This window comes from Platalea leucorodia (genome assembly GCF_965183815.1).
Source record: "Platalea leucorodia genome assembly, chromosome: 5".
Classification (NCBI taxonomy): domain Eukaryota; kingdom Metazoa; phylum Chordata; class Aves; order Pelecaniformes; family Threskiornithidae; genus Platalea; species Platalea leucorodia.
Window position 1 is genome coordinate 98,248,016 of NC_138827.1, and position 24,835 is coordinate 98,272,850.

The 24,835-nt window shown below is 49.5% G+C and overlaps 1 protein-coding gene and 2 long non-coding RNA genes across 6 annotated transcripts in view; 2 read left to right on the forward strand and 1 right to left on the reverse strand.

The window, feature by feature from the left end:
• The window catches only part of ZEB2 (zinc finger E-box binding homeobox 2), a 114,528-nt gene extending 101,013 nt beyond the window's left edge, over positions 1-13,515 (reverse strand). For all 4 annotated transcript variants that reach the window (XM_082312269.1, XM_082312268.1, XM_082312267.1 and 1 more), the window contains exons 1-3: positions 13,395-13,515; positions 13,192-13,290; positions 10,412-10,549 (exon numbers count right to left, since the gene is read on the reverse strand). In XM_082312269.1, the coding sequence (XP_082168395.1) occupies positions 10,412-10,484 (73 nt within the window). In that variant the 5' untranslated portion in view covers positions 10,485-10,549; positions 13,192-13,290; positions 13,395-13,515. The remainder of the gene's footprint in view (positions 1-10,411; positions 10,550-13,191; positions 13,291-13,394) is intronic.
• LOC309590811 lies at positions 494-6,271 on the forward strand. The gene is made up of 3 exons (XR_014228208.1): positions 494-764; positions 1,921-2,037; positions 4,084-6,271. It is a non-coding gene; the product is annotated as an uncharacterized lncRNA (long non-coding RNA).
• On the forward strand, positions 13,227-21,065 carry LOC309590809. The gene is made up of 4 exons (XR_014228207.1): positions 13,227-13,353; positions 13,458-13,528; positions 14,521-19,347; positions 20,659-21,065. It is a non-coding gene; the product is annotated as an uncharacterized lncRNA (long non-coding RNA).
• Positions 21,066-24,835: the final 3,770 nt, after the last annotated feature.

The window sequence follows — 24,835 nt, forward strand, 5'->3', positions numbered from 1 at the left end:
CACACTTGAAATCCCGGACCCCGGAGGAGCGGCAGGCAGCGCGGAGCCGCTTCTCCTCCTCTCCCTCCCTCCTGGGAGCAAAGTTTGGGGCTGGGGGCCGAGGGGGGCGAGGGGGGGACCGGCCCCCCCGGAGGCGCAGCCGGGCCGGGTCCCCCCGCCGGGGCCGAGCGCGGCCAAAGCGCGGCACCGCGCCCCGGGGAGGGCCGTGCTCGGCGGCGCCGGTGACAGCACCGAGGCCCCGTGTGTGTCGTCTCCCCCCCCAAAAAAAAAAAGCGGTTGACACCTCTGCCCCGGGGCCGGGGAGGGCGAGGCGGCTTCGCACCCTCCCCCGCCCAAGCGCACCGCGCCTGCGGCTGCCGCTCCGCGCCGCTCCGCGCCGCTCCGCACCGCTCCGCCGGCCGCAGCGGCGGGGCGGGGGGACGCTCCCCGGGGGCGGCGGCTCTCGGCCGGGGGTCCCTGCCCCGCCGGTCCCTGCCCGGCCCCGCCGCGGGGGGGTCCCAGGGGAGGGAGCCGGCAGCGTCCCGGCGTGGGGTAAGGGGGGGCCGCGCCGGGCGTCCCCCGGCCTTTCGCCCGCCCCGAGGGGGATGCCCTGCCCGGCACAGAGCCGCTCCGCCCGCCCCGGGGCCGCCCCGGCCCCCGCCGCCCCGCACGGAGCCCGCCCGTCGGGGCCGCTGCCCGCCCGGCCGCGGCTCCCGGCCCCGCCGCTCGCAACAGCCGCTCCCGACAGAGCCGGGAAGATTTGTCAACAATTCGCAACCACTCTGGTAATTACATTCCTGGAATCCGCAGCGATAGATGTAAAGATAGGAAGCTGCCTCGACTTTCCGCTTGGAATACCCGTTCCTGTTCGCAGCGACCTATTCCTCTTTCCAGCCCTTCCTAACCATATTCCCCCGTTCCTCCTCCTGTGCTTTCTACCACTGGGCTCTCCAAAAAGAGACGTGACGAGTGGCTGTGCCTTCCTCCTGTCCTCAAGCCCTGTCCGAGGAGGCACAGCTCCCTTCTCGCCTTTGTGTGCCCATCTCTCCAACCCAACTTTCCTCTCAAAGACCCGAAAAATATGCAAGGCTTGCACTGCCGCTGAGAAGCAGGACAAAGTTTAACTTCTCTGTTGGCAGTCGGAGAATAACTCCCAGGCAGAATTCGAGCAAAAGATCTGATTTGCTGAATTCTGCTCTTTGATTTGTATTTGTATGTTATTGCTACTGCTAAGGTTGTTGCCAACCTCAATTAGATCACAAATGAGATCAGTTTAATTCAACTCCCAAACTGTGACCTGACCATGGTCTGAAAGTATTCAAAAACGCATTTTAAGCCTTCCTTTGATTTCAAAAGGAATACTGCATGCTTGGTCATTCATACAAATAACATAAAACGTAATTATGGGATGATTTGGCAGATGACATTCCTGCCAAGCGACGCTCCATGCCAGATACTGTAATGCTATGGCTGCTGTCCTGGTGCTTGAGCCCACAACACCCTTGTGTAAGGTGGGAGTAATGGGGTGTGCGCGACGTTGAGGTGTTTGAATGTATTTGGGGAGGCAAATGCAATAGCAACGACCGCACGGCATTAAACCCCCCGGTTAGAAACTGCTGTATCACTTGGGAGGGACGGGGATCCGCACTATCAAACCTCCAGGAGGCTGTGACAAAGGGAGCTTGCAGCTTGACGCACGGGTAACAACATAGCAAACACCTTTAATTCTGTCATGTCTCATACCCTTTGCTTTCTCACACATTTGTGGCTGCTCTAACATTGACACCTCCACTTTAAAAAAGAAAATAAAAAAGAACCCTCGACAACAAAAACCCCCAAAAGAAGCAATCTTAGTCAAGCTAAAAAAAGAAACACCTGTAAAGTTATTCTTATGCCCAGCAAAAATAACTAACTTATTAACTCCTTCTTCTGGTGGCTCAGAAAAGAGCGGTAAGCAGCCTTCTTGCCAAAAAAAGTTCACTTTTGGGAATGTGAAGCCCCCAGGAAGCTGAAGGCGCTCCTTCAAGCCCCGGAGCTAACGGGAAGCCACTCGTACAGGTTTGCCGGCGTAACTTCTCAGCTATTTTGCTGCTCGAGCGCAAAGCCTAAACTGACCTTCCTCGCTTAGCCATGCTTGCGAGCTTTCCCAGGGAGGTTTTGGGGTACGTTATATATGTGGCGGTAGATACAGAGTGCCTATATGTGCATGTGTGTGCGCACACACGTATAGATAACCCCTAACCGATGGCGGAGGCTTTCGTGGCGATGCCTCATAGCTCTTCCCGGCCCTGGATCTGGTGGATTGACCCCGAAAGATTCAAGTGCCACCAAGTAGAAGATGTGTCAGGTTGAGGGGCTGCTGTGGCTTTGGCAGTGCCACCATCCTGGCCCGTGTCCCCCCCCAAGCTCCCCCCCAGGCCCGGTACCTGCAGGGCCAGCGGGGCCTCCGCCGGGCAGGGCCCCGGAGCGCACAAGGAGTTAAGGCTCTTTCCAGCATTACTGGGTAGGTTAATATCACAGCTGCTTGGTAAAGCATTATCCAGCACCTCACTTAACAAAAGCCTGCTTTTGCAAACAGACTCCTACTTTTCCCCAAGTGTCCAAAGGTGTTTACTGAAGTAAATCTGCCTAAATCCTCCATTGCTTGGGTCATGGGGGTGGTTAGGAGGGTGGAAGGTGTAGAGATAATCTCTTTTTGTAAATTCTGTAAATCTTCTGGGAAAAAATCAGGAATCTGTGTCACATGCTTCTGTTCAACTGGTAACATCTCGGTTAGTGTGCTCCTTATGAGTGAAATCTGCCATAGCAGCTACAGGAAAATAAGACATCCCTCCCGCTCCTCATTGTTCAGACTGTTCTTCCCTCTCGAAGTTGCTTTAGCACGTTTAATCTATTTGCTGATGGGGGGGGGGGGGGGGGGAGAAAAAAAAAACCTGTTAGGATCTTAAAAGTGGTTTCTGGAAAAAAAAAAAAAAATGACAGTTTGGTCGGCAGGAGATAGTGTAGCTGAAAACTTGTCACTTGAGATTTCTGCACTACCCCGGTTATTCCAACACCAGCAACTGCATATTACTTTTTACATGTTGCAAATAGAGGCAAACAACACAGGAAATTTTGACAGCTCTGCCTGAAAGGGCTTAAATACTTCTCAGTAAGCAGGATCCAGTTATAAATAAACCTCCTCTTGGTGAGAAAAAAGTGGCTACGACCAAAGACCTCACCGTTTTTTAAAAACTGTCTGATTAAAAGCACAGAAGAGCTGCTGAAGAACAAACATGCAAATCTGGGGGGGGGACACACAGGGACGGGGGGGGACACAGCCGGAAAATGTACATGAACGTGACGGCGAAACCCCATGAGGGAGCCCAGCTACAGAAACTTCCACAAATCTCGCCTTCCTCCTCCTCCTCCTCCTCCGTGCGCATTTGCTGGTGCCGCTGAGGATTTGCTGAGTCGCTGCTTTTCCCCGTTGGGTCGGGGCAGCCCGGGCCGGTCGCCAGCCCGGGGACACCCCCGCCACCGCCGCCACCGAGAGGCCCCCGGCCCGCAGCATCGCCCCCGCCCCCAGCCCCGCCAGGCGCAAAACCACCCAGCCCGACCCTTCCGAAAAAATAAAAAAAAATATGAAAAAAAAAATATTTAAATAGGGGAAAGGGCGATTTTTCAGCGCTAATCTGCTCGCCGGTGGTGGCCAAGCCTGCCTCACCCCCAGCCACCCCCGCTCCCCAAGGTCACGGTGAGTAAACAATAATAGTAATTAAAACAAAATAATAGGCAGCAGTCAAGAGCTGAGAGTACACACACCTGACCCTAACTATAACAGACTTCTCAGAGTAGAATTTGATCCCTCTCTGACACTTTCTACCTCAAGTGTTAGAGCGAGTGGCCATGAATAGTACAGGCATGCCATCTTGTAACACTATCTGCCTGTCAGAAGAGCCAAGGCTGGGTAGAGCAGGATCTATATAAGGCTTGTAACTAGGGGAAGCCCAACAAACAGCTACAAACACCTAAGTTATTTTACTCAGCCTCCACCCTTCTGCTTTTTCCCCCCTTCTTCTCACTCTCTTTTTTTTTTCTTTTCATCTTGGCTTTCTGTTGCAGAATGCAAATGTAGCCTGCCGGCGGTGAATGGGCTGAATTGTGATTAAGAAGAAGAAGAGCTCCTTTCTTTGTTCTCCCCTCAGGGGATGTTTACTGGGAGAGACACAGCGGATCAGATATGAAAGGCATTCAGGTCAGCATTGATGTGAGCGAAAGTGAAATCATACCTAAGGCATTCAAAAGACCGCCGTGTCAGGGGTTCAGCTAACGGTGCATCTACTGTGTGTGTCTTCCCTCTCAGGCACAAAAAAAAAAAAAAGAAAAAAAAAGAAAAAAAAAGAAAAAAAAAAAAGAAAAAAAAAATCTCTCCACAAACAGGCATTTTTTTAAAATTACAACAAAAATTATATAGAAAGAGGAACACCACAAAAAAAAAAAAAAAAAAAAAAAAAAAAAGTTTTGCCTCGCTTTCCCTCCTGAGCAGAAGCTACAGGATTCAGTGCTCTTTTCCCTTATGGATCACGGACGGAACAGGTCAACTTGTATTAATTGTAGCTGTTGGGATCAGCATCATTTTTAGGGGGAAATGATCTCGCCTGAAATGTGAACCATTCTTTTTAGGCGTACCTATATATACCATATCTATGGCTATACGACACCCGCACGCATAGGTGTATCCGCATGTATACGTGTATCTCTAAATATGAGTTTCATAAGCTGCGTGGCTTATTTATCCGGCTACGAAACACGAGCAATCGTTTCTTGCCTCCCTCAGGAGCAACTTCAGTGATAAAGGACAGTGTGACATATCAAAAGAGCCCAGCACACCTTAAAAAGTAATCTTTTATTGACTTGGAAACTCCTAGAAACACTTTGCTGCAAGCTCACAGCGCAAGAGGACGGGAACCGCAGGCGTAAGAAGTTGGTACACAGCTATTTAAGTTAAACTGCTTCAAGAAAAAGTCTAGGCATTGTCGGTTTTTTCATTAAAAATGCTTGATGAAGAAATGTTTGGATCTTACTGTTTTTTTTAAAAAAAAGTTTATACTTCTCACAGCCTAAATATTCTCTCCATAGACTTTCCAAGTGGTTAGCTGACGCTGTTGGCGTAAACAGAGGTATGTAAATATATAGGGAAAAAATGGCAAATTACAGTTGGGCATACAAAGAGTTAGGAGGTGGCTGCATTTACAGGGGCTGAAAGGAAAATGAAAACAACAAATCGTTAAAAAAAAGGCTAAAAAAATTAAGGGACAGGACTGGCTGTCGTGTGCAGTAACCGTCCCCACTGCTCTGCATTTGTTTCCACCTTCAGAGCCTTAGTTAAAATACATCGCTTGTCTAACGCTCACATCTGCTTTAATGGTGACGTTTAATTCTGAAATATTTTCAACTAGTGTTTCTGCATCACAGATTTCTCTCCTTTTTCTCTATACTCTAAAAAGACAACTAAAGAGCAATCAAAAAGGTGTCTGACTTGGCCATTCAGACAATTGCACCCTTGTGGGAATGCTGGAATGAATGGTACAGTGGACACCCCAGCACTATTGACGTTATAAACATGTAAATGAAACACATTAGGGCAGACAATCAATTGTCTGTGAGCACTGCAAACCTGCACTCCCTTTCTATGTGACAGGCACAAAATAGTGTCTACCTTGGGAAGCCATGGTCTTGGAGAAAAAAAGGACAAAGAGTCCCCTTTCACAGAGGAGAAAATGCACCTTAAAAGCACTGGGATAATTCAGATGCCAAAAACTGTTGTGAGGCGAAGAATTTCCTATTTCTTGGAATGAATGCGGGGCTGCTGTAAAAGAATCAACACCCTTCTTTCCACTCTAAAGGGAGACACACATTTTTCTTGGGGAATATTACCAGCCTGTCCTGAGAGCTTGCATCTCAGTCTTCCATATATTTTCCCTACCTTGGGCAGTTGGCTATGTATAATTATCGGTAATTAACTTGTAATGGTTTCCTTATTTTTTTTTTTCCTTTTCAAATACAGCTTTTCCAGCCATCAAATGTATTGTCTTACAGCAATTAGAAATTCCCCCAAAAGTTTCCTTGCGAAGCATGTGCGATAAGCAAAAGCCAGTAAGTCCCGAATGGTCACAAATGGCAAACAGTAAATCAGGCACTAATCTCCAAATTCGCTGGGTTTCTCGAAACTCAGAATAAAATAAATAGACCAGCCTTGACGCGGAAAACAACCTCCTCTGCTCCATGTCACAGCTCACCCCGGACATGAATCTGCACCGAGAAAATGCAGCTGGGTAATCATTACGCCCTGGTCACTCGCATTTATTGCATTAATTTTTAATACCTATCTCCAGGTGCTTTTCTGGAGGTAGTACATTTGTCTCCCTCCCCAGTAACCAACTCTCCAAGTAATCTCCTCGCAACGGATTCCCACCCCTGCAGCGGTTCCCGGGCAAAGGAGCGCTCCCAGATGCCCGCTCTGCCTTCTGCCACCTGAATTTCACAAAAAGCCGTTTTCCTCCTCACACCCCAGCCTCAGTCTAGCTACCTCCAAACTTCCCCAGGCAGGGAAGACAAGCCTCACTTCCCACTCACTAAAGGCAGCAGGCAGGCTTTTTTTTTTTTTTTTCCCCCCTCTCTTTTTCAAGTGGGAAGTGAAGGAGGGTTTTTTTCCCCCCTTCCCCAGCATCCCCGAAAGGAGGGTGGGTGGGTATCTTTTTGGGAAAGGCTCTGAGCGAGTATAATCGTGTCTGCTTGTTTGGTCTGGGTTCTCCCTCGGATCAGACGCCCTGAAAGCATTGAACTTTCTCCCTTTTCTTTACAACTGGAAGCGAGATGGCAAAGGAATCAAAGAGAGCTGTTTACTGAAACTTTGGGGTAAATTAGATCCAACTTTCCCCCCTCCTTCCCCTCCTTCCTGGGGATTTTAATTTTATTTTTTATTTTTGCGGGGGGAGAGGAAAGGAAGGGAAAGGGGGAAAAAACAACACCCAACAAACGCCAAACCACGAGAAGACGGAGAGAAGCAGCTCATCTGCTGAGGCAGGGCAGGGCAGGGCACTCGGCCGGCCGGACAGCGGTCCCTGCCCGCGTCCCCCGCTCCGCACCGCCCCGCACCGCTCCGCGCCGCACCGCACCGGCGCAGCGGCCGCCAGCGCAGCCCCCGCCTCCGCGGGGCGCCCGTGCGGAAAGGGGGCTCGCTGCCCTCTCCTCCTCCTCTTCCTCCTCCTCCTCCTCCTCCTCCTCCTTTGCCGCGACTTCTCTCCCGAGTGAAAGTGCCGCGAAGTGAGTCAGGCGCCGGGAATCATCTGACCGAACTTCCCGGAGCGCCGCCGCATTCCTGGGCTGCCGCTCCGCGCACCTCCCGCCCCCCCGCCCCGCTTTTGGGGGTCCTCTCCTTCCCATCCTCCCTCCTGCCACCCCCCCCCCCTCCTCCTCCTCCGGGGGGCTCACCCCTCATTGATTTCCACATCGCCTCTCTCATCCCCCCCCCCCACCCCCCCCGCCCCGGCTCCGCACACCAGCAGCTCTGATCAACCCCGTTATCTTGGAAAATCCCGAGCTTTCTGCCTTTCTACCCTCTCGAGCTCCGCCGTAATTTTCTCCAGCCGCGGTATCTAATCCCGAGCCTTGCCCATCCTCGCACACACGCAGAGACACGCACACAGGCGGGGAGCCCACTCGGGCATTAGTTGGATTATTCTGTTCCCCCCCGTCTGTAATTTGTATGTGCTTGCACTCACTCTCCCCTAGCTTCCTTGATGACCATCTTTTTTTTTTTTTTTTTTTTTTTGGTGGCTTTTTAATTTTATTTTGGTTCTGCTGCGTTTCTAAGGAATTTCTGTCTGATTTCGATAAGCATCACCGTCTCTGGTGTTATCAGCAAAGACACAAGCTCAGAAGTGACATCTTTTCCACGAATCCAGGGAAGAAGAAAAATCCACTCAGTCCAGATAAATCCTGGGTAATTCCCAACGGGAAAAGCATTGGATACGTGCTTGTCGAGAAAGAGAAAATGAAAAAAAAAAACCAAACCCAACCCTAACCAAACCCACCCTCGCTCGCCTACCTGCTTCTTAGTACCAGGACATTTCTCCCTCGGAAATGAATGAAAGAAAGAAATTGTGGGGCACAAAGAGAAAAGAGTGGAGAGAGAGAAAGTCGAGAATGAATTCCCCCTCCCTGTCTTGGCCAGAGCAAGGCACTGAAGGGAGAAGTTAGACCTTCGCGTAGCCAGCGCGCACACTTGAAATGAAGTTTGCAGGATCTTGAAGTGGTTACCTTAAAAATCGCAATTAAACTTTCGACTCCCAAGTGTGGTGGCTTCCCAAGTTAGCGCAGGTCCCCGAAAACGCACTTTTGCCTGGGAGCACCCAGGGCCCGGGGCACCCCGCTCCCCCCGCCGTCCCGAGCACCCGGCTGCAGCAGCGGGGCGCCCAGGCTGCAGCCCGGGGTCCTGGGCGAACAGGGGCCCCCGGCTTTTTCTGTGGAGGGGGGTGCTTTTTGCGACTTCAATCGTGTTGAGAAAATACTAAAGCCGTAGACGCATCCCTCATCAGAGAGCATGTGATGGGTTTAACACGCTAAACTAATAATCTTGTATGAAAAAGCAAGGAAGCTGAAGAAGAAGAAGAAGAAAACCCCCTCAAAGACTCAGAATATTCTTTACTGCAAAAGAGCACTTCTGGATGCGTTGCTTTAAATCTCATTCTCTTTTTCTCTCAAAAATGACTGTTTAACATAAGAAAAAAGGCTACTTGACACAAAGCTTTTGTTATCCAGTTGATCAGCAACGTGCTTTAGATACTTGTAAGGGGAAAAAAGCCCCACAACAGACATTGATTTTAGAAAATCAATAACCAACATTTAATAAAAAGAACAGAGGAAACACAAGAGAGGAGAGGGAAACATTACGTGTAATTTTAATGTCTACTAAATTACCCAGAGATGAGGGGAAGGGGAGGTCTCCTCTGTGAGGACCACCTTAAATAATGACAGACACAAGAGTAAAGGGTGGTGGTGGAGGGGGAGAGACTTTAAAAAAAGATAACAAGGAACGGATCCTTGGGAAGCTGCTCGGAATATATTATTTTAGTTGGGGTTTTTTTGTAATACTAAGCCAAGCAAATAGATCAAAGACAACACAAAGGGAAAAGCCAGTGTAACATAACGAACAGTTTCTGACTAAAATTCCTCTATCACTCCCCCATATGGCTCGACCACAACAAGAAAAAGACACACACACACACACACACACTCACACTCACAACCTAGCAGAGGGAAGGGGAGGGGGGGCAGGATCATTTGTTTCTAATCAACATTCTCTTGTCTTTGTGTTTTTTTTGTTGTTGTTGTTGTCGCCCCCCCCTCCTCCTTCACCCCCCCCCCCCCCAACCTCTCCACTTAAATGAAGTAGCTGAGCTATAAGCGGACGGGTTCAGGTTCACACAAATATCTTCCTTTCCTCCGGCTCCTTCGAGAGGAAAGTTGTTGAAAGTGGGGCCGGGATGGCCATGCGAGGGGCTGGGGTGGGGAGGGGGAGGCTGGCGGGGGGGGAGAGGCTCTCAGCCGGAGGAGAAAGGAAGAAACTAAGGGAGGGACGGGGAGAGAGACGGAGAAAGAGAGACCCACACCAGTGAAAGCTGCCAAATGTGAAATCAGCCCAGAACACCGCGTCCCACTGAGCCCCGGCCCTCCGCGGCCGGCGGAGACCGGGGGAGAGGGCAACTCCGGACAATTGGGCACCAAACTCATTAGTAGTATTAATTATTAGGGAGGAGGAAGTTTCATTTTCGAGTCCCTAACAATAATAATAAAAAAAGAGAGAGTCGCTAACTCGGTGCCAGCCTGCCTCGGGGTTCTCACGCTGCCGGGTTTTTTCCCAGGGCCGGCAGCGGGGCCGGCCGCCCTCCCGCCGCCCGCCCCGCTCCGCGCCGCTCCGCGCCGCTCCGCGCCTCCCCCCGCCCGGCTCCGCACCTCTCCTCTCCCGGGCCCTGCCAACCGGCTCCCAACCCACCCCGGCGAAGCGGCGGGCGAACCGAACCCCCGCCGCTCCGCCCGCTCTCCGCCGCCCGCTCCGCGCCCGCGCAACAAACTTTGGGGCGCGGCGGCGGCGCGCTGCTCCCCCCCACCCCCCACCCCCGCTCCCTTCCTCCTTCCTCCTCCTCCTCCTCACCCCTCCCCAACACTCCGCCGGCGCCCCGCGGCCGCGCAAACCCCCGCGGGACAACCCCGCGGCCGCGGAGGGCGGCGAGCCCCGGGCGGGAGCCGCTGCCGCCGCCGCTGCCGCCCGGGCGGGCGCCGTCCCCGGTTCCCCCCCCGCTCCTCCTCCCCGTCCTGCCGCCGGCTTCCCCCCCCCCTTCGCCGCGGCGGAACCGGCCGGAAAAGTTTGCTTGGGGGGGCGGCTTACCGTTTTTCCTTCGGGGGTTGGCTTGTTTTCGCCTCTTACACCTGGGGCCATCCGCCATGATCTGCTGCTTCATTGATAAGAGTGGATCAGATGGCAGTTCGCATGGACTCGACTCCCTGATTCAGCAGCACGCAGACTCTATGTAACAACCAAACACAGCAACAATGTGGGCATTGGTATATCCCATTTAAATGCAGGGCGCCAACGGGGACCCGAATTTGCACCCGAAAAAGAACCCATCCACGCACACGGCGGGGTTTGCCGTGCCGGGGGAGGTGGGACGCAGACGGAGCGGGCTCCCCCCTCTCTCCCCAGCCGGGCAGATTGCTTCTTTCTCGCTTTATTTATTTATTTTTGCGCTCTCTCTGTGTGTGCCTGTGCCTGTGCGTGTGTGTGCGTGTGTGTGTGTGTGTGTGTGTGTGAGCGTGCGTGTGCGCCTTCTCTCTCCCCCTGCGTGTGTGTGCGTGTGTGTGTGTATTGCACCAGCAAAGCAGATCAGAGGGAGACAAGAATTACATCTCAAATGAGTCATAACTCATGACCGTATGAGGGAATGCACAGCTTTTACAGTAGGCTGTTTGACTCAATGCTAGGCGGACCATTTCCTCCTAAAAGTACTTTAATTTGACATTCGAACTTCTTTTCACATGAAACGCTAGCCTTCGCTCCTTCTTCTCCTGCCTTTCTTGCTTTTTTTTTTTTTTCCCCTTCCCCCCCAAAGCGCACTCCAGCCAAGTGATAAGAGGAGAGGGAAACATGGCTCTCCCCCTCTCCTTTTGGGGTAAAGCACAGCACGGAGACCTCCCCCTCCCCCTAACAACCAGCAGTGTAATTATAAACCTCTGTCACCTTTTTAGTCAGTTTGACAATATTCAGGGTTTGCCCCTGCCCCTTAGTTAAACAAAGCTTCAGAGTGTCATTTTTTTTTTTTCCCCCCCCCAGAAAAGAAACAGGAAATCAAAACTACCGCTGTCAGAGTTTTCAGGCTTTCCGTTGGGTTTTTGTTGTTATATTTTTTTTTTTTTTTTAAACTTGTAAACTTTTGGAGCTGCTGTGTGCGCCCGGGCTGTGCAGGAGGCTCTATCTGTCAAAGGGAGAGGGCAGGAGCATTTGGTTTGCTGCAAGAACGCTCCTGAAACTCAGTCCATCTCGAAGAAGATGCTGTAGCTTTAAAGATGCTTTGACTTGAGGATTAGTTTAAACAGGGGGCTATAAAAGATGTAACAGATGCAAACTGTAAAACAAGGGCAATTAACCCTTGCTCTCCTGAGCAGGATCCCCCCTCGCCTTCGCATCTATTGTCTTCTCCTGCACTGGGAGTTTTACACAAAACCTAAAATATTATTACCTGCCTCACCAATTTTTTTTATTCTATTTTGCAGCAAAGTAGGGTCATTTTTTTCTTTTTTTCTTCCCCCCCCCCCCCCCCCTTGTGTCTTTTTACTTTGCTGGAGCTTCACACCAGGACTGAGCAGTGAAGTGTGCTGCTGCTGCTAGGTCTTTTTATTCTGCCTGAACTCTCTTTTCAGACCTTTGCGGTTATCAAACCTGCTTGGCTTAAAAAAAAAAAAAATAAATAAATCCATCTCCGAGCAGGTAAGAGGATGGGAATATGGAGAGAGTGTGTGCGGGGCCAGGGTGTTTACTCACACTCTCCTGCTTGGGATTCCGCCTGGACAGAGGGAACTGGGGGCTCTGTGGCTCTGCCTGGCTGAGGAAGGAAGAGGCTGAGAAATGTGCCAGAAACTTTAGTATTGCCAGTTATTCCCGATCCTGGAGTGGGCAATGGTGGCATCACCGTGGCAGATCTACCAGGAGATGCAGCGGAGAGGGGAGATAGGGACGGAGGGAGCCCGGACCCTCAGCCTGCCTCGGCAATTGGCGTTTTAATGCCAAACGCCCAATGGTGAATTGTTTTAAATGCGTTTCACTGCCTCCCCTGCTCCTCAGCCTCCCGCAAAAAGTTGTCAATAATTTTAAACCTGCAGATCTCGAGAACGCTTTTTCTTCCCAGAAGACCGCCTAGCTTTTTAAAATATATATAGATATATTATTTTTGCTTTTTGGTAAACGACTTTGAAGTTCCAGTCAATACTTTCACTTCTTGCTTTAGGATCCCAGAAGCTAAGGTGTTACTTCACAAAATAAAATAAAGAAATGAAACTAACTAAGCAGACAAAACAGCAAACTTTCTGTTTGGGGAAACACATCCTTCGCCGGGGAGCCCTGCCCGGGGCTGGGGCTCCAGCGGTGCCCGGCCGGGCTGGCTCTGCAGGCTCAGGGCGTGCAAAGCATTAACAGGTACCTGCAAACTTTCAGAGCTAAGATGTGAAACCTGAAATAAAAAGGGCAGGAGGTGGTGGGGGGATTTTATTTAATTTTTTTTTTTTTTTTTTTTGCAGGAGGACCAAGTCCTTTCCTAGCACTAAAACTTTTGCTGCTGCGTTGTAAAGGGCACCTCCCGTACCTGGCTGACAGGTAAGGGGAGCAGGGGGGGTGGTGGCACAGCCCCGAGCGCCCCGAAACTGCTCACCCCTTCCCGGAGCGGTACCGAAGCGACTTCAGGTTTCGGTGCAGAAGGGAAAAAAAAAAAAAAAAAAAAAAAAAAGAGGTTTTTCGCCCCAAGTATAAACAAGCCAGAAAGAAGCTAAGACGCTTAAAAATAAAATACTACCGAAATTAAATAAGCCCGCTAGAGCGTGAGGTGGTGTGAGAAAAAAGAAGGGGAGGAAAAAAAAAAAAAAAAAAGAGGAGAAAATGGAATTAAATTCCGAACCTACCTGCGAAGTCTTGTTTGTAGTTTTGGCCAGAAATGGTGAGAAGAAAAAGCATGAAGAAGCCGCGAAGTGGAGGAGAAAAGGTGAAGGGAGATGCAGCTCCTGGAGAAATTGTAAAAAGCCTTGCAAAGAGTTGTCGGAAGGACCGTTATTCCTGCTGGGCAGGTTAGGACTGATCTCTTTCTGCCACTCCAGGAAACACAAACCTGGGGACGGACTGACGTGTTACGCCTCTTCTAATGACATTTTTTTCTTTTTCTTTTCTGTAGGAGCGAGAGGAGAGACCCTGAAACACACGCCACCTATCTTTGTGGGGAGGGATAATTGAAGAGCACCAAACGTGAGCATCATGTGGAAACGTGATCGCCAAGTTTCTCTCTGGGAAAGGATCTGGGATAGATTATACCTTGAAGTCTCCGCGAACGCTTTAGCGGCAGAAATGCAATTCCACCTCCTCCCGCCCGCCCCCCGCCCCGCGCCCGCCCCCCCGCCCCGCCGCTCCGCGCCTCTCCGCGCCGCTCCGCGCCCCGCCGCGCCCCGCCGCCTTCACCCCGCCGCAACTCGCCGCGCCCCGACACCGCATCCCACCGCCCCCCCCCGCCCCGGGGGGCCGCATCCCCTGCCCCCCCCGGGCTGCAGTCCCTCTCCCCCGAGATGCATCCCCTGCCCCCCCGGGGCGCGTCCCCGCTCCCCCGGGCTGCATCCCCGCTCCCCCGGGCTGCATCCCCGCTCCCCCCCGGGGTACACCCCTGCCCCCCGGCTGCATCCCCTGCCCTCCTACCCCCTCCGGGGTGCGTGTCTTGCCACCCCCCCCCCGGCTGCATCCCCTGCCCTCCCCCAGGCGGGATCCCCCGCCCCCAGGCGAGATCTCTGCCGGATCCCCCCCCTTCCCAGCCAGGATCCCGCCGGATCCCCTGCCCCCAGGCTGGATCCCTGCCGGTTCCCCCCCCGCCCCATCCCCGGGCGGGATCCCTCCCGCCTCGCCCGCCCGCGGAGCCGGCCGGGGCCGCATCCTGCGCACGCCGTCCCGGTTCCCAGCCCCTCTCGGAGCTCTCGCCTCTTGCGGAGGGGAAAACTTACCCTAACATAATGCCTAGAAACTAAACTCTGTTCGGGCACTGCAAATAAGCTCCTGGCTGACTCCTGCTCGTTTTGGTGCTGTTTTATTTTTATCCTTAACGCGTTTCTTTTGGGGCATTTTTTTTTTTTCTCCCTTTCATTTCAGCACACATCCAGGTTATTTGAATAGTCAGCTAAATCTGATGAAAAAAAAAAAAAAAAAAACCAACCAAAACGTGCTGAGATCTTACAGTCTATCTGTTTTGTTCACAGATATGGATCAGGGGTGAGCTGGGCTCTTCCCGGCTCTGCTCCCCCTGGGAAGGAGCTGGATGGGCAGAGGGACAGCGCGGACGAGCAACGCGTGGGACTGAACTTCAGGGAGGTTACAAGTTTTTCACCTTTTTCAAGTATTAAAATTAAAATAAAATTACATATGGGGGGGGGGGGGAGAAAGAAGAAGAAGAAAAAAAAAGAAACCCAGACTCCACCTTTGCACTGAAGGGATTGGTTATGCAAATATGGAAGGGGTTTCCTGGCAAATACAGCTTTCTACTGTATGGTTAATTAAATCATCACTCAAAAGCCTTCCAATGTGACGCTTCTGTCGTAATCCAATCAGGTTACGTAGGTCCTAAACAAGAAAGATATTTTCCACATCTGGAAGTCAGCAATTTAGCAAGTACTGCACATTATTAACCAATTCAGAGCCCACTTCCCAAGGGGATTTTTTTTTTTTTTTTTTTTTTGAAGTTTAAGTGTTCTTAACCAATGCTCTGCTGTTTTGTTAATCAAAAAGCTGGTTTACACCGCACGTAATTGAGAAGTAATACCGAAGTAAGTCAAGGCAGCCCGAGCTGGGGATGCTGATGCGTTTATCTGCGAAGGGGGCTGATATGGCTGAGCCTCGCTCCGCTCCTGCCCAGCTCCCAGCACAACCCGCAGCCCTTTCTGCCTCTAAGAGAGGTCGAAATAATCTCAAGGCAAAGATAAACTTCACGTCTTGCCTACCTACTTTCCGAAGGTAAAAGTGGAGCTGCCCAAAGGGCTGTGTTAAAGAGCTGCGAAACAATTTCCCTCCTTTGACAAGAGTTAAATCTATTACAGCACTTTTTTTTTTCTCTCCCCCTCCTGAAGAAAACTGAAACAAATGGTGCACTGATCCGACACTATACTTTTACTTACATTAAGCTAAGATAAACTGCTCTTGAACTGTGCATTGAACGTGTGCCTAAAGCGAGAACTGGAATGCGAGCAGTAGGCACCAGCGACCGCACTCCCAAAGCACCGAGCCCACCTTTCTGGTGATGCAGCACCGCGAAGGACGGCGGGGGACCCCTCCTGCCCCCCCGAAATGTGTCTTTGCACCTCATCAGAGCCACCGAGATATTTTTTTTTTTCTTTTTTGGCCAGCCGTTAGCGGAACCTGCCCGGCCACTGGCGCGAGTGGGTGCCCCTGCGTGAGGCGGGGGAGAGGAGGCAGCGCGGCCGGGCGCAGGGGGCTCCGGGCCCCCCTGCTTGCGGGAGGGGGGGTGTCGGAGAAACGCCACCAAACCCCTCCTCTCCGGGTGTCCCCCTCTCCGACCCCGTGCCAGGCAGGCGGGAGAGGGGGGAAAAGGCTGCCTGCGCCCTGCCTGCGCCCTGCCTGCGCCCTGCCTGCGCGGGGTGCCCGCGGGGCCCGGCCAGCCCGGCTGCGCCGGGAGGAGGCTGCGCCAGGGCTGCCAGCCACGGAGCGGCTGAGAGCAAATCTGCCTGCAGACCTGGCGGTCTGCTGCCGCTGAAATCCGTAATTATGCAAAGGTGGGAGCAAGGTTCTCTATTTTTTTTAATTATTATTTTTATTTACATTTTTTTCTGGTCCGACTTAGCTTGGCTTTGCTAAAAGTTTTGCTGCCACTGTTCGCTAAATGCCAACATTATTTTCTTGCATTATTTTCTTGTCCATACCTGAATATACCTGTAGATCCAGAGACATACCACATGCACACAAAGCGATGGTATCTTAATGAAATATATAGCATGGTGCAAATATCCTGAAATCAGATTCAAGTATTATTAATTTGAATTAGATCCTCTCAGATCCAGGAGACACTGCCTATAAATCAAGGGCAGTCTGGCAATTCCTTAAAGAGCTAAACTGAATTTAGATGCATATGATAAAAAGAAAGAAAAAGAAAAAAGTGAATGCTAATTACTGACTCGCTCGATTTCCAGTCACCCACGTTTTACAGGAGAAAAAGGAAAAAACAACAAACAACCAACAAGTTCTCAAAATAAATTAATCCCATTACAAATGCCTTACGTATTGTTCATACATTTCCAGATTACAAAACGAGAGGCTGAACGGGAGATTAAGAGAAACTGCAGCCTAACCTGCAATAGGCAGGAGTGCCGTCGATGTTGTGCCATTAAACTATATATCTGCAGCTACACGAAAAAGCAGACCCTCAGACCGTGTGATGATGCTCACGGGCTTTAAGGAACATGTTGGTATTGTCAGATAATCCCTATTCATAATTTTGCAGCCTGTTCTTTCAGCCCTCAATCTCACAGTTTCTCCAGCTCTGAAGTGCCTCAGCAGGGCTTGCATCGGAGCGTATGAGCTGCTCTCATCTTCGCAGGAGTGCCAGAGCACCCAGCCTTATTAGACATTATTTTAATGTGGCATGGGGGGGTGGTATCTTTTTTTTAATTTTTGGACACTGGACATAAACATTTAGCAATCAGCTAAACCCTTCTGAGATGGATTTTAACCTTAATCCAGGCGATGATTTCCTGCCCTGCTCTGAACTAATAACGGGCGTGCAGCTTCTTTAGGAGATGGAAATAATGACAGCCTATAGATCCTGCCTTTGCTGGGGTGGTGCTGGCAGCCCGGCTCCCAGCCCCTCCACGGTCAGCATCCCCACGCACAGCCTATGCCTCGCTCTATTTTAAACTTTTGCAAATACGATCCCCCCCACCCCATCACTTTAAAACCAAACGGACCCAAAATATCCTCAGAAACCCCAGCTCTCTCTTTGCGTACGGCACCTGGCACTGTGGCTTGGAGGTGGTTTTAAGGGCAGTTCTCCGGGTGCAGCTTTTCCCTCTTTTCCTCAACTTTTCCTACATGGAAACGCAGAGAGGTGAGATGGGGGCAGTCGGGTGGTCCTGATGCAAACCTGCCCGAGTGATGCTGCCTCCTCCTCCTCAGTAGGTTTGCCGTTGTCCACCAAACCCATCGTGGTGGAGATACCCCCCCTGGAGATAACCCCATGCCTCCCCCATCCCTAAGTGGGGCAAACTCTGCTGCCAGGGGCTCATTACCATGAGAAAGTCTCTGTGCAGGGAGACACCCCCCCAAAACCCCTCAAGAGCCCCCCAAAACCCCCCAAGAGCCTCCTGAGACCCCCGGGCACCCAGGTGTGATGGGCAGGGGAGGGGACCAGCCACCAAGGCGGGTAGCAGAGCACAGGCCCTGGAGAACCTCGGCCTTCTGCTGAGCCCTGCCGCCGTCGTGGCTTTGTGGGGACCTGGTGACATGGGCTGGCGGGATGATTCACGGCCTTATTTATTTCGGTGTGTTTGCTTTTTCCCCGGCGCAGGATGAGTAACAGGGAACGCGTTTTCTTGCCCGCGTGGAAGGAGGAAAATCAGGGGTGTAACAGCAAAAACGCTCTAGCTGATAGGTTTCAACTAATACATTTTAGAGGCTGGTGAAGACAGGTTTAACACCTCTAAAAACACGTTAGCTGCTCTAAGTCTTTTACTTCGGGTCCTTCACAGTCAGGGCTCTCCAATGTTTTCCCCAAAATGTGGAACCCTTCCTGCATTAGGGATTAAACGAGGTGTGCCCACTTGCAGCCGAGCCTGGGGAGAGCATCCTTCCCCGCAGCCCTGCTCCGCCGGGGGAGCGGCTGCTGCAAGCTCGGGGCTCCCTGTGGGTGCCGGCTGCTTCTCATGCACGGATCTCTGGGGTGCAGAAGCTGCCCTCGCCTTGGGAAAAAACTGGGAGGTTGGGGAAAAAAAAAAAAACCAAACCAAACCAAAACAAACCAAACCAAATACCCAGGGGAGATTATTTTCTGCAGTCACCTGTGGTGGTAGAAGATAGGACAAACCAGAATAATTTTTCTGAGTGGGGAAAGCCCCATGTGGCCCCAAGATGCTGTGGGATACTTTTGCTCAATACAGGTGTCCCTATAAACTAAGATTTAGAAAGCAAAGCCTTTTTTTTTTCCATGTCCACATGGAGGAGAGGGCATGGAAGAGAGGAAGAAAGGGTCAGGGAACAACTCTCCCCCCACCCGCTGGTGAGGTATTTGGGAAGAAACCTTTTGAATCAACATTCCCAAAGTTTTCAAGTTCCTCTGCGGAAAACCCATGTAGGGATAGGATACGAGCCAAAAGCAAGGGAAAAGATTGTCTGGCTTTAATTTATCTATCCCTGGGCATTTCTAACAAGCAGATTACTGTAATATTTAATCTCGTGCGAGTCCCTGCACATTAAAAGTGAATCTCCCTCATATGTTTTTGCTAATTTTGTCATTTATAAAGTTGCTTCTGATGGCCTAGAGCGGCTCAGCTCCCGTCCACAACGTCCCTCTGTCTGTCTGTGGTAGGAGAACAGCATCTGCAGGACCCAAACCTGCTTCTCACACCCAGCAGAGAGAAGCGAGCGGCTCCGGCAGCCGGGAGAGGTGGCGGCGGGTCGGTGGGCGAGCATCCTCGGCCCGCTGTCCCGCACCATGAGGTGTGGGTGGTTTTCCTTCTCTTCTGGGATCGATGCTGAAGTTCGGACACATTTCTTGGCTCTGTTGGCAGTGATTAAAATTCGCTGCTCACTTTTGTTTATAGTTGGTTGTTTACTTTGTTGAATTTTTAAAAACTTGTTAGAATGCAATTGAACACAGATTCAACAGTATTTAGGCTTGAAAAATAAAGATGCATTAGAAAGATGCCTATTATGCTTCAGAATTATTAATTGACATTTTTATGATGAATAATTAATCATTTGAATAATTTTCGTATCTCTGATCTGAACACATATTTGCATATCTAATGTCTGATTTTAAATGTGATTTCTTTAGTTGCATTCTCCCAGGACAAAGACATGAAGTAAGTAACATCCTCATGCAAACCTTTTTTTCTTTGCAGTTGTAAAAGTATGTTTATTGAAATGTAAGTTTCTATCTAGTTATGAAGCTGTTAATAATCTATGCGTGGCATATATGCATTAATAAGACCATGAATCTTCTGGATAGGAGCACATTTAGGCCTCATTTTCTTAAATACAGTGGTAAAGTCTCCTGCAATGCATACACGTTACTTAAAACCGTGTGGGGTTAAGCTAGGAAACCATAAAGCAATATCTCAGATACGCAGTGTTCCCTTCTTGTTTATATGACACTTAGTGAGAAGACCAAAGGTTGTTTCAATTCGAGGTGTTTAAAATATCAAGAACTTTTTATATTCGTTTTTACTGGGGTCTCCCAGTGCGATAACATCAGTATTTTCTTGTTATATTTTAATATGCCTAAATCATAGTCCTCAACCCCCCCTCACTCATAGCCGGTGGTGATAAAGGAACAACATAAGTTGCAGATCAGTTATAAGTTGGTCAGCAAATAGGTGCAAGTAATGGTGCTTGTTGTGCAACCCTGCTCGGCGTTGGGCTGGTATGAGCACAGCTCAGCCACATGGGGAACAGAAAGGAGGAAGGGGCAGCTGGACAAAACCATAACCAGAAAGGTATAAAAAAAATAAATAAAGCAATTAAAGGACTAGCCTCTGCTCCACTGCCTCCGACCATCGGTTAATTATTAGAGTAGCACTGCCTGACTGGGACCCAGGGAGCTGCCTTCGCTTATGCCAGGTCTGAATTTGATTTATTTAGAAATGAAAGCTTTTAAGAATTTTTATTTAGTGACACATTTAAACGTACAGGGGGCCCAAATATTCTGAATATAGGCTATCGGCTCCTTGTTGTCATACTGAGGAACCAGGGCGGTAGATGCTCTAAAAAATACCTTAAATGGATGCAGTACTATTTATGTTCAGCAGATTAAAGAAATTACACCAAAATGGAGGCACAAATACTTGGTAGTGTTTAAACTTGCTTCGTGCCATTTATAGGGAAGATAGTATGTGTGAAATGTACAATTACAATAAAAACTTTTAATCTCTATTTTATTCCACACCGGGTAGTGAAAAATACGCCCAAAAGATACTCCTTTTTTTTTAATGGTGGAAGTATATTATATAGACTATGGTAATCTAGTGGGCAATATCTGACAGACAGATACTGTATAAAGAAACTGTGAAATGTAGTTCTCAGAACAGGCTGAAGTTATATTGAATAGGATGTTTAGCAGTTGCATATGCTCAGTGATAACAGATTTTTTTTTCTTTTTTCTTTTTTTTTCGCAGGGGGGGTTGAATTTGTAATAGCAAGAGCGGTAAACTTGAGCAATGCTTGCAGCACGGAGGGCCCAGCTCCGAGCCCGGTGCCCGGACCTGCCATCGCTTTGGCCATCAGGGTGGTGGCAACGGCAGCGAGCTCTCTGCAAAGGGACGAGGTGGGAACTGGGCTTAAACTTCTGCTTTTTGGTTCTGAAAGTAGGAGAGAAAGCAAACATCCCCGAGATGTACCCATGCCTCTTTGCAAAGGGAGAGAACCCGTTTGGGGTTGGGGTCACCCCTTGCCGTGGGCAGCAGGAGCAGCAGCAGTGCCGGGGCGACGGCACCCAGTGCTGAGAACATCGGCAAAAGCCTCTCGTTGTTGTGCCTTCGTGAGGCTGATGGACAACTTTGTGGTGGATCAATTAACCTGGAAAATGGAGATTTTTTTGGTTTGCTTTGTTTCAACCAGGCTGAAAGGTGAATATAATTTATATAATTACAGAGTAGCGCTTCTTCTACCTATTTGGGACTAGATCAAATTTACTTTTCCCTGGTTTTCTTAGTGTCTCACTATTTTTCCTCCTGACTACTGATTAAGCTGATAGAGGTGAAGGTGCCGGCAGGGAATCTGGGTGCAAAGCTGACATTTTGATGGCCATCCTTCAGAGTCCATCAATTGCCCCAACTAGTTCTTATCACCGCCACGGGGAAAACATTTTCTTCCCTCTGCAACTTCAGGCGATTATCTGTATTTTTTAAAATCTACAGAAACACAAGGGTGACAAAGATATTTAGAAAAGCCCAAGTGATTTGAAACAATTAGATATTACAGCATAGTTTTCAAAGAAATTCCATGTTTACAGAATTGCCCAATATCTGGAAAATTGCTGCCGTTAGGGGGGTGGCTGCTGACTGTATTAGATACCAAGAGAAGCAGAGGCACACGTCCCAGCGACCACCGCACACCTGAATTGCAGATTTACCCACGAACTGGCAGACATTCCCATCGTCAGGGGTGGCATCGGACTTGCCAGTTCTTCTGTTTGCTTCCCTCTGACGATCAGCATCATCTCCAGCTTGTCTGTGGATGGAGGCTTGTCCAACTGGCCCCTTTCCAAGCCCAAATCTTAGACTCTGGGTTATTAGAGCTGTCAAAAACAGGAGAGAAATTTTTTTCCTTGCCACGAAAGTTTTCTCCAGGTTCTCACTCCCTCCCCAATTTATGTTTTAAAAATGTTTCTTGGGAAATTTCCTGACACCTCTCTGGGTCATTTGCTCTGTGTTGTTCCAGGTCAGCGTCACATTAAAGGTACCGGCATTTGAACAAATCATTTCCCCATACGGATGGTGTTAGGTGCATGTACACTCCTACCAATGTTTCTTACCATATCGCATAAAACTTGCTCCAGGCAGCATCTAAACTATTTTAAACCTTACCATCCTTTTTTAACACACATCAGCTATCCTGCTTCAAATCTCTGACAAGGATGTGAAAACCGCAGTGTCAGAACAACTGCTGCTCTCTTCTTGGATTCTGACAAGCAACCTTCAACCTGAAACCCTCTAAAAATGGCTATTTTTATCTTTTTTTTTTTTTTTTAAATTCAGAAGTGACTATATTGACTGTATTCTTTTCCCTTGTTCTGACAGGTTGGAAATGGGTGCAAAAAAGGCATGAGGCAGAATATGGCAATACTGTTCGGTGTTCACCCTGTGGGTCCACCTGTCGATGGGTCCACCTGCCAATAGGCCTACCACAAGGAGGTTACGAATGGGTGTGATTTCCCAAATTCTGGGCTAGGGAAGAGGCAAAATGGGCTCCAGAATAATTTTGGCAGCCTGGGTTGGGTTGCTGTGAGCATTGATGTCCTTGGCTCCCAGGCATCAAGAATTGCAACTCCAGGTCCCTATGTCCTGTGCCATAATTTGACTGAACCATGTCCCCCCATATAAAGACACTTGCATGGATCCAGCACACTGCACATATTAGGAGAGTGATATTCATTATTTGCCCTTCAATTTTGCATGCGGCATGGACAGCAGATGCCACTGAAGCCAGCAGAGATGCAAACAGGCCCACCATGCTCCCCAGAAGACACTAATATAAGAGGGGCAGGGAATGGGACATTACAACCACTGCACTCAGCACTGGGGTGGCTGGTCCTGGGTGGAGAGGTTGGACTTGGCAGCAGTCATCCTGATGGCATCCTCCTACCCATCACTTGCCTTTGCAGGAGCCTAAACTGAACTGAACATTGCTGCCCAAAGGGTGAAAGCAAAACCAGTGAGATGACCCAGGGCTGGCTACGCAGGTTGCTTTGACGGCTGTGAGAGCTGGTGGGCAGGTTCAGGGCAGCAAAGCCAACCCTGGGTGACTTTATAGCTCATCTATACCAATGACTCTGTTGAGGTGGATCTCTACGTGCAAGTCCTCTTTCCCTAGCAAGGAGACAAAGGGCAGAACTGGCAGAACCCAGGCAAAAGAAAACAAACCCAACTGTGGCATACCCTTGGATGTCTGCTATTGGGGCAGGCGAGTGCCTGGGTTAGCTCCTGTGCCACCATCCACCCACCAGCTGTGCCTGGCAGTGGTGTCTTTGCCTTTGCCAAAGCCTGCCTGGTGGTGGCACTCATTTTTGGGAAGACAGGAGCTATCAGTGAGGTCTGTGTCCGGAATTTGGAGGGTAGCATTTTGGAGGCAAGAATCAAGGTTTGAAAAGCCATATCTGATATTTAGTGTTAGAAAGTGGATGTGGTTAGAGGTGGGAGCGGTGGAGAAAGCGGTGCTGATATGCACACGAGGAAGGCAAGCTCTCCCTCATGCCTCATGGTGAGCAGGGAGAAATATAGATCAGAGACTGAAAACACTGCAAATATTTGTTCTCATTGTCAGATGTTTCTATAAAATCAGTTGTTACTGAATCACCGCTGAAGTTACTGAGCATTTAAATAAGCAGAGAGTGAGAAAAGCTAAGTCTAATTATATGTTTCATGCCATTTACAGAGGTTTCCAGGGGATTTTCTTTTAATAAAAGTGCAGTGCATCAAAAAGAATAAATCCTACAATTTTGTTATTTACAAATCAGCTGCTTCTGCCTCAAGCTGACAGACTTATCCTCCATCTTACACCCTTCTTTCCACCCCAAAATGCACCCAGTACATTGACATTTCTACTAATACTCTTCAAGTATCTACATGCTATTTTATGCTCCTTATGTTGGTAAGCAAATGGATCAGAAGAAATCAACACAAAGACATAAAAAATATTCTTAAAGAAAGACACAGAGAAAAAAACCACAATGTTGGAAAACGTGCAACATAGATCCTTTCCAGATGAAGAGAACAAGCGCCTTTCACATCCCTGCCCACCAATTCTTGAAGATTTCAAATCGGAAGCCTGGCTGGAGATATGATGTAATCAATTAGTTAAAATGATTTACTAACGCAAAATATAAAACCTTTCTGATGATTAATTTTTATCGCTTCACATTTTTTTCACCACGACAACCGCTCTGCCCCTTTCTGACTCCAGATTATTTAGCAGTTGACTTTCGCATTTGGAGCGTTGCATATCAATCCCTAAGACCAAAACATGCCACTAATATTTTCTCTGCTACGTAATCTATCGATGCAGCACCTAACCCTGCAGCCATCATCTGTGCTTCAGGGAGGAGCAAGTCGTACCAAATCAGGCCCATAACTTGCTCCTTGTTGAGGCTATCCTCCATTTAGAGGTGAAGGAAAAATGAGAAAACCAAGAGGTCACATTTGTTCTTGTCCAGCTCGGCTGCTGTTGTGATAAAGGAGCATGCCGACTGCTTTGGTAATTAAAACGCTACATGCAAAAGATACCAGAAAAACAGAGGAATGAAAATAGAATGGTTCCTCTCAAGTGTGAACGTACCATGTACGCATTACACAGCCTACGCAGGCTTTATAGAGGTCTTAGACTTGCCTTGCAACAGCCCTGCCATTCCAGGATGGGCCTCTTTCCCAAGCAGACACTGGCTGTTGAGCCAAATTGTATGATTTTTTGTGATATGGATATATGTGGACTGGGGACTAAATTAAGGACATTAAACTCAATTTCCTTAAGACACGAGCCAGATTTTAACATTGCAGCTGTCCAGAGGTGAAAGGGTAATGAGGACATGAGGAATTCCTGGACGGGAAAGGGACACTTGGCCCAACAAGCCTGTCCCCC